This window comes from Saccostrea echinata, unplaced genomic scaffold (genome assembly GCF_033153115.1).
Source record: "Saccostrea echinata isolate AGI-Se365-2 ecotype Australia unplaced genomic scaffold, CSIRO_AGI_Sech_v1 ptg000033l, whole genome shotgun sequence".
Lineage (NCBI taxonomy): Eukaryota > Metazoa > Mollusca > Bivalvia > Ostreida > Ostreidae > Saccostrea > Saccostrea echinata.
The window spans coordinates 32492114-32502265 of NW_026889782.1; the positions used below are offsets into that span (position 1 = coordinate 32492114).

The 10152-nt window shown below is 34.6% G+C and overlaps 2 protein-coding genes across 2 annotated transcripts; one reads left to right on the forward strand and one right to left on the reverse strand.

Annotated features, from left to right (window-relative positions):
- Positions 1-916: 916 nt before the first annotated feature.
- Positions 917-3074, forward strand: LOC133198863 (putative nuclease HARBI1). The gene is made up of 2 exons (XM_061334815.1): positions 917-1876; positions 2677-3074. The coding sequence occupies exons 1-2, from the start codon at positions 1137-1139 to the stop codon at positions 2972-2974; spliced, it is 1038 nt and encodes a 345-aa protein (XP_061190799.1). The 5' UTR covers positions 917-1136; the 3' UTR covers positions 2975-3074.
- LOC133198864 (uncharacterized) lies at positions 3008-5132 on the reverse strand. The gene is made up of 3 exons (XM_061334816.1): positions 4701-5132; positions 3438-3609; positions 3008-3297 (listed from the first exon to the last, which is right to left on the reverse strand). The coding sequence occupies exons 1-3, from the start codon at positions 4978-4980 to the stop codon at positions 3054-3056; spliced, it is 696 nt and encodes a 231-aa protein (XP_061190800.1). The 5' UTR covers positions 4981-5132; the 3' UTR covers positions 3008-3053.
- Between the last annotated feature and the right edge of the window lie 5020 nt (positions 5133-10152).

The window sequence follows — 10152 nt, forward strand, 5'->3', positions numbered from 1 at the left end:
AATTACAAGAAAACTTTACAGGGCCTGGATATCGAATATCTGAAGCATAATTCTCCATCGTGTTCATGTTCTTCTTCGCCCTATAACTATAGTCCTGCTGGACACGTTATTACTGGTGACGTAAATATAGTTAATAATGAGGACCTTAGATCACTAATTTTCAAAGGTCCTAAATTTAGGGAACCCAGATCCTTCAACTGGCGTCGGAATTTCATAAATATTATGGATTCTGTAGAGGAAGACCTTTACACTTTGTCAGAATGGATTAAATGTATCAGATGTATGTTAAAATCGCGCATTAAAAGATTGAGAGGCAATATGAAAACCATCTATCCTTCTGTATTCAATAATCCAGAAGTGAAAAAAGAATTAGATAGATTACATGATCAGTACGTACTGGTCCCTGCTGACAAAGCAGGTAACAACATTGTCTTTGTTTGTAAGGCTCATTATATTAAATGTATTTTAAAGGAACTTGGATTTAATTCTATAAGTGGTAACCAACTTATACTCATAGTTCCCTTTCTAAGGAAGAAATTCTTCAAAATCATATGTCAGTTTTGAATATTTTTAATATTCCAAACAACCAAAATTGAATTTCAATTACCATATTTAGATTGGATTCCGAAACTTCATAAAAATCCTTACAAACAAAGATACATAGCGGGTTCCAGTAAATGTTCAACCAAGCCTCTTTCTTTACTCCTCACTAAGATATTAACAGTGGTGAAGGAGAAACTTCAAGAGTACTGTGCAACAATATATTCGAGAAGCGGTGTAAATCAGATGTAAATACTTAAAAATTCCAAGAAACTTTTGGAAAATTTGAAATCACAAGATTTTACCAAAATCAACAGCTTAAAAACTTACGACTTTTCAACTTTGTACACAACCATTCCCCACGATAAATTAAAGTCCAGGGTTCGTATGCATAAAAATTCTTATTCTGCTAAGCATATTCTTAAGTGTCGATTTACGCTAAGTAGAGTGACGTTTTTTACTTAGCACGTCACTTGGCGTTGTAAGTGGATTGCATGATGCGTCTTATTCTTACTTATATGTCTTAGAATATGCTTAAAGTTAAACAACACCCCACCTTGTCTTAAGTGTTTAAGCATTTTGCTTACCATAGCAAAATGGCTGCCGGACAGCAAAGACAACGCCGCGTTTTTAAGCAGAGATTGGATCCCTTTACAGAATATAATGGTGTAGGGCTTATCACACGCTATCGTTATGACGGACAAGGGATTGAACATATCGGGACGCTGATTGACGATTTTGTTTCACCAGCAACAAGTCGAAATTGTAGCATACCAACTAATTTACAAGTCATGATAGCTCTTCGCTATTTCGCAACAGGAAAAATGCAGTTATGTAACGGGGATGACTTCGGAATTCACCAATCAACTGTGTCCAGAATTGTACAGAGGGTTTCTACAGCCTTAACTCGACCGCATATCATACGAAGGTACATAAAATTTCCCACTGACGCTCAGATAATTCACCGGCATCAAACAGACTTTCACGCAATTGCCAATTTTCCGGGAGTGCTTGGCGCTATCGACGGGACCCATTTTAGGATACTGCGTCCTACAGTTAATGAGGAAGAATTCGTAAATCGCAAAAACTACCATAGTATTAATGTGCAAATTGTCGTCGATGCACATTGCCATATACTGGACATAGTCGCCAAGTGGCCTGGATCAACACATGACGCAAGAATTTTGCGAGAAAGTGGCATAAGCCAATTATTTCAAACACCCGGAATAATTCCTGTTAAATGTCACCTACTCGGCGACAGTGGCTATCCTTGTAAGAACTGGTTACTGACTCCATTCCTTAACCCTGCAACCCAACAGGAAAGAAGATACAATGGGTAAATATGCGTTCATTTAATCATACATGTATACTGTAAACTTGTTTTATTCCATGTTTTTTTTTTAATTTCACGGTTTTCTATGTCGGCACATTTCAGGTTGATTTATAAATTTCACGCTCGTTGATTTTCTCATTTATTACAAGCGATTTAAGAATAATTCTTGAAAGAAAAAGTTATCAATACCATATGAAATTATTTATTACAAATGTGTCCAGAAACTATAACTTTAAGTCATTATTATCAACACAGGTTTCCTATCAATCATTACCTAATATAATATTCTATTACTATTTTACTATGATAGAAAACATGCGTCGGATTGGGGGGTGGGGGTGGGGGGTGATCTGTATTCTCTTATTAATCGTTTAATTTTATCAAAGTTGTTAAGTCGTGTTAAAAACCCGAGACCATAAGAAAACCTTTTCTCGGAAACCCATGGTAAATCTGGCATATGTCCACTAAGTAAGCGCGTACTATGCAATATTGAGTGGTTCTGACGATGAGGAAAGGTATACGATACTGATATTGTTCAATTCTAATTTACGCTGATAACCTGAAATTGTTTCCTACGGCCCTGACAATATTGAATTTTACTTTTTACTCAGGAATAAATGAATTCAACAAAATTAATTAACTAAAAAGTAAACTGAAAAGTGAAAACACTATTTTCGTAGAAAATTATTGATTAAAAAATTTGATATGCATTTTCCAATAAGAACCTCCTCCTCCCCCCCCCCCCCCCCATTATTTTCCTTATTTCATGCTTCATTAATCCATTATTTATTTTTCATTCACAGTTCACACAAGGTGACAAGATGCATTGTGAAGAGAACCATAGGACAATGGAAAAGACGTTTTCACGTACTACATTCTGAGATAAGGATGTGTCCAGAGAGGGCTTGTAGGATTATAATGGCTTGCGCCGTACTTCATAATTTAGCAAAATTGCTCAACACACCAATCATTGATGAGGATGGAGAAAGTGAGGATGATTTTGATGAGGACAGTGATGATGATGATGCTGATAACAACCGTGTCCCTGACAATTTGGGTGGTAGAGCATACAGAAACCATATCACAATGAATCATTTCTAGAGTTAACACTTATTTATTATAATATTTCCATTATCGAATCTAAATTACTGTATTTTCAGTAAACATTAAAATGAATTTTTTATAAATCTTTTTTATTGAAATCTTTCAATTGTTGTCTCAGAAGGGCATTCCTCAGACGGAGGTTTTCAATTTCAAGTTGAAGTTTCTCTCTGGCTAAGTTGCATGTAACTGTAGTGGTTTCTCTTGGAGAAGTTGGCGGCATTTGGAAGCCCGATGTACCCAGTGACACGTCTTCTTGGATAATAGTTTGACTCGTGTATGTTGGGAGTTGTGGATCAAGCTGAAAATCCTCCACCACTCGACTGTTTAAAAATATTTATTTTTTTTAAGAATTCAATAAGACCTCCAAATGATCGCTTTACCATTAAAAAAAATCAGTTATGAACAGGCGATATCGAGATAAAACAGTAATATAGTTGACTGAATCTTAAAAAAGCCTTACCCTCGCAGAGAACCAGATGGGATGTCTTCCATACCACTGTTGAAAGTGTTAAACGTCATCAAAGAGGAATCAAAAGCCCCAGATATTTCACAGATGGAAACATTTTCCTCTCCAATTACCTCTTCAACAGCTTGTGACAATGCACTTAAAGGTTTCTCTGCCGGTCCCCCACCTGTGTAAATTTACTCATTTCAGTTTTTTTTTTTTTTTTTTTTTTTTTTTTTTTTTTTTTTTTTGTTATTTTTAAAAAAAATCCATGCATAATTTAAAAAGTGATATATCTTATCAAAAAGATATCTCGGATGCAATTGTATTATTTTAAAAAATATTTTCATCATGACTTGCTAATTTGTTGTAGGCTGAAACTAATTCCTTTTTCAGGAATGATGGAATTTAGGCCGACCTCATTCTATTCTCTTGATCCGCCCCTCCCCCTTTTTGTTGAATGTTATATCATCACACATTTTGTCATACATTATGAACATACATGCATGAAGCTGAAAAGTTTCTTACATGTAGTTGGGTTTTGATACAATAATTTAATTATATGGTACGTAAGCCTATTTTGCAAGTTGATTGTTCCGTGAATGTAAAAAAACATTTTCTTTTTCCGTTTACTGAAAAATTCATAATTTGGAATTTGCATATTTGTTTGGAATCTCTGACAGTTTGTGACAAAATAATGTCTTCGCGGTGTGTAAAGCATAAACTACTCTGTATATGTATAGGTCACTTTGACACTTTATACTGACAAAACTGTGTTTGCCGGGGGGGGGGGGGGGAATAAAGCGGCATATTCTCGCATTGGGTACCTTCACTGGCCAATAATATACTCATAAATCAAACGATTTAGAATTATAATTATCTTCTATTCATATATATTCACATTTCACATATAAACAATCTACATTATTACCAGAGGTCTTCCGAAATTCCGTAAACTTTCCGAGATATGCTGAAATTTGACCTATTCGAGACTAACTTTATTTTTTTTATACCCTCGTTTCGTATTATTCGTCAGTCGAATTAAAACGATCCAAAAAGGCTTATTGTACAGTATAACTTTGGTGGTTGATAAATTCATTTCTTAAACACAATATGAGTCTCTTAAAATATCAATTAGAATCCCTCGGTTTCTGTAAGAATACGCGTAGTGCTTTTACCCCGTTTATGTCTCAATAGAGTTATCGCCCTTATATCACTCGTATCTTAGGTACAGTAAACAACATGGCTGACATAAATAACGTTCAACATTTCACGAACCTGTTTTCTGCAAACTTCTTCCGAAGTCAGATATTTCTCCCCGTCCCTTCATATGAATGTTATGCCACTTCTTTTCAACTTCTTCAACAGTTCGGGCTGTTGAAGGGTTGGCAGCATTAATTTTATCAGTTATGGATTTCCAAATTTCTCTCCTCTTTTGAGTGGTCACGCCGGCGCCGAATTTAGCCCTCAAAATTTTCTTATTATCATTGAATAAGCGCGTGAGATGTAAACATTCTTCCATTGTCCAGTTCGGTTTGCGGTTTTTTTTTTCTGCCATATTCAGACGATGATGATGTCTTTGAGTGATGTAAAACGGGAGATCCAGTATCGTCAAAACCCGCTATGATGTCACACTATTGTGACGTTATATTTTAAGCAAGAAGTAATATGCTTAGCTAAGATTCACTAAGTAAGGCACTTAGAATTTTTATGCATCAAACTTTAAGTAAGTTTCTAAGTTAAGCAGATTGATTTGGGGATAAGCATAGTACTTAAGAAAAATCCTTAGATTGCTTATGCATACGAACCCAGGCTTTTTGATATCATTGACAGCTGCTTTTTCAATAAAAATGGAACTCGTAAATATACTTACCTTGTCATTGGTCATTTGCAAAATTATTTTGTTAAAAAACATTCTGATTGTTCACACAAGTACTCTGAAGTTGACATTAAAAAGATGCTTGAGTTTCTGATTGACAATATCTATGTGGTTTTTGGAGACCAAGTCTTCCAATAATCTATTGGAATTCTCATGGGTACCAATTGCGCCCCGTTATTAGCAGACCTTTTTTGTATTCATATGAAGCAGAATTTGTCCAAAATCTTGTACGTGAAAAGAAGAAAACACTTGCTGTGGCCTTCAACTCGACATTTAGATATATCGACGACGAATTGTCAATTAACAATGGCTATTTCCATTCTTATGTCGATACGATATATCCTTGTGAACTTGAGATAAAATATACCACAGAGTCTGACACATCTGTTTCATATTTGGATATTTTACTTGAAAAAGACGTTAATGGTAATCTAACAACCAAGCTTTATGATAAACGTGATGACTTTAACTTTTCAATCGTCAACTTCCCTTACTTATGCAGCAATATACCTTCATCACCTGCATACGGGGTATATATCTCTCAGTTGATTCGATACGCAAGAGCATGCTCTACGTATGTACAATTTCTAAAACGAGGTAAATTATTGACAAATAAGTTGATAAAACAAGAATATCAGCTGTCTCGTTTAAAGTTCTATGGTCGATACAATGACCTTGTCAGCAAATACAATTTATCATTGAATCAAATGCTTACTGACGTTTTTCACACTAATTGTTAGGCCATTATTTACACACTGAATTGTCGACGGATTTTTCCGTTATTTCCCGATCATGACAAGGAGCACACGGCGGGCGTGACCGGTCGGCAGGGGATGCTCACTCCTCAATGGCACCTGATCCCACCTCTGATGTTTAAAGGTCCGTGTTTGCTCTGCTCCTATTTTGTATTGATTAATGGACTTTTGAGCTTGAATACTGTTCGTTATCTCCATTTATTTCATTTCTTGTTTTCGTGTTTTCTATCAGACCCTATGCATGGATGCAATGACAATTTCTATTCGATTTGACTGAAAAAAAAACTTCCTAATTCATAAAGTAGAGAGAGAGAGAGAGAGAGATCTTACCGTCCACCCTCCGCCTTCTGTCACCATATCGCAGAACACACTGACCTGGCTCTCGTTTCCAAAGGGATTTGTGGTATATACACCAGATTGTGTTTGTCCTTGTAGAAAATGATCCTTACAATCCGTACTTATACTTGTGAATGACACATTATGATAATAAAATAAATATATAGCAAAATAAATATAGGATCTGCCATGGTTTGTGATTGGATATGTTTTTTTCTTTATCCCAGTTGTGTGTTTTTATCCCCGAGCCTTGGCGACGAGTTGGATAAAAAATCATTTCCAACCACAAACCATGGGAGATTCTTTTTATCACATGTTTTACACATAGTTACTACATTTCTTACACTGTTTTCTGTATATAAATCCATAATAATTATTTGACTTGATCAAATTCACGCAAAAACCACTGTGACGTGACTGACGTCACTACCGTGGATATGAAAACGATATCTTATGAGCTATATCCACTGTATAAAAGGAGTAAACATGTGACAAATAAATAAATAAATAAGATAATAATAATGTTAATAATAAAAATAATAGAGATTTCACTGACATAATAATAAATACAAGAGTTTCTCACATCATATACATAAAATATATTTATGTATACAAGCAATAAAAATACTTTTGTATTTTAAAAATAAATCTGAATTCATAAGTATAATTAAATAGAGAGAGAGAGAGAGAGAGAGAGAGAGAGAGAGAGAGAGAGAGAGAACGGCAATAAATACCACTATAAGAATAGTATCTCCATCCGGTCTCATCAGAAATTCCAGACGTAAAAATCCTCTTGTGGACATGGCATTTCTTTAATGAAGGATTGTATCCGTAAAAACCATAGTCATTTTTACACATTGTAGAGCACATACACAATGATTGTGTGTCGTATTCTCCTAGAAGTTCGTTATTTGACTTTTTATGATCAAATTTTAGTTTTGCTTCATATTGCAAAGAAATCTCATTAGCTTAAATTGACACAGCGTAAAGACGATAAAACAGATAACACAAACACGACTCATATTGCAGGGGTGTGCAATTAAAAAATTCAAGTACTAGCCCACGGGCTAGTGGCAGCAATAAAGTTACTAGCCCCAAGTAAAAAGTTACTAGCCCAAATATAGAGACAAAAATTAAAAACTAATATTGAAAAAAAGTTAATTGTTGAAAAAGTCAGGGTACTATCTAAAGGTAATTCTTTTTAAAATTAAAGTTTAATTCTCACTAGTGAAATTTAATCATATATAAATTAATGATTATGATAGAAAATGAAAAAGAATTTAAATCTTCCCTTTTTCTGATCATTGCACTAGCTCATCTAAAACAAAGCAAAAATCATTTTGTTTTCATCTTAACATACTTAAATCATTAAATACACTGGAAATATATTTTGTTTTAATTGCATAACACTTATCTTTCAGTTGATTGAGTGATTGTAAATAATTTAATGAGATATCTGCATGTATTTACCATAAACAAAGGAATGGAGGAAATTCGGATTAGGAAAAAAACGATCGTTTTTTGAAGTAAATAAGTCAGGTAGTACTGCAAAATGGATAAGATTATGGAGATTTATGGACAATAGGAGCATGCAGCCTGGAAAATGTTCACTGGTTGGGAATTTAAGAGCAAAAAAATGAGTGAAAATACCGGTTGTGCTTTTCATGCATTACATGTGTAGTTTTAATTTCTACTAGCCCAAGGGGCTACCTCCGTGCAGAAAACCACTAGCCCGACCCCCGAAAATGGTAGCCCCGGGCGTCGGACGATGCTAATTGCACACCCCTGTATTGTACAATGTGTTAAATATTAACTACTGTGTTTCCATAAGAATCTAAAACTGATCTATCAGTTACCAAGTATAAATGTTAAAACCTTTATTTATTACGGAAAAAATGATTGGTTAATCGTTATACATAACGGGACAGGTGGTTGGTTAGTTGTTTAAGAGTAAAGAACAAGTGATTGGTTAGTGGTTATAAAAACGGGACAGGTGATTGGTAAGTTGTTTAACGTTGTGGAACAAGCGAAACGGTTTGCAATTGCTGTAATATTGATTTTTTGAGAAGAAAAGATGTGGATTTTTGGGATGGTGATGAAATCTGATTTAAAGTTTAACATTAAAATGAATTTCTGAGGATGATCAGAAGGTAAACATAATTATATAGTCAAAAACTAAGAACAGATAGATTCTTAAAAGCAGAAAAGAATTGATCGTGTTTTTCTGATGGAGTCTTAAATACACACTGCACTAGGAAGATTTGAAAAGAGAACATTCTTCTCTAATAGATTCAGTCAGAATATCCTCAATTAAACTAATTAAAGACTTGATCCAGTCGATGCACGATTAATAGAATCTTTATCTATCCAGGGAGGTGTTACGGAAGTTCTTCACATTCTACTTTTTGTCACTCCTCCATGGCACCTGATCCCACCTCTGATGTTTGAAGGTCCGTGTTTGCTCTGCTCATATTTAATTTGTATTGTTTAATGGACTTTTGAGCTTGAATACTGTTCGTTATCTCCATATATTTCATTTTTAAATACATTTCATATTAGACAAGAGAAAGAAATCACGATAAAATTGAAACATTTACTCTCACAACAGAACGTTAAAGCCTTATTACAACAATCAAGACACCTGAATTGAATATAAATCATGAAAGGAACGTAAAAGTCATAACAATCTCCCCGTAATGTCTGCTCAAGTATGCAGTGTTTAGACGTCATATGGTATTATGACGTCATACAATGTATCTAAGAAGATCAGAGAAGTTACTTCAGATTGTGTGCTGAGATATTTAACAGATATCCTATCCTAGCAGCGTTTATATTTAGATGTTTACTACAGGGACATTTGTGACAATCTAACAATAAACTCTATGATAGTTTTGGAGTTTTCAATATTTCTTTTGGCACTTCCCATATCTAAGTTGTTTTATACCCTTGTCTCATGGATATAGAGTTTAAGTCTTCCATTTGATTCCATGAATAAATGTTTTTCATATGAACAATTTCTAAAAGAAGCAAGCTCACGACTGTGAAGAATTTCGTACAATGGAAACTAGAATCTCATTTTAAATTGACATTTTGCATATTCTATGCTCATGCAATGAATTTCTTTGAAAATATAATCTGTAGTTAGGCAAGTATTTCTAGTTAATTGACGCCTTTCAAATTGCTACGAGTTAAATTTTATGAATTGACTCTAGTAGGATTTCTCCGTTTAACTGATTATGATAAAGAACATGCAGAGGGAGGGGATGTGGTGGAGAAATTAAATCCTCCGTGGCATCTGATCCCATCTTTTATGAATTCAGTAGTCCGTGCTTGTTCTGGTACACTGTCTATCTGGACTTTGGAGCATGATTGTTCGTTAACCCCATTTTTAATTGGTAGGTCACATCACAAAATTACATGTTAACAACTACACAAGAAAGAAGTAAGGTATAACATTACAGAGTTTCACATTTGTAAATCGTATATGATACACTTTACCCAGATTGGTCCCAAGTTTTCATCACGCAGTACTAATAAATAGAGAAAACAGGTGCAATTTGAAGCTTTAGCTATCGGCAATGTCTCTGAAATACATTTCGTTTACTGTTATAAATGATAAAGCTGAAGATAACGAAGCATGATGGATCTCAAGAAAACTAAAAACAATACAAATCTGTGAACAGGGCTTAAAACACTGACCCCCCGAAATTCCAGAGGTGGCAACAAATATCTAGAAGGAGTAAGAATCCCTTGCAGACTG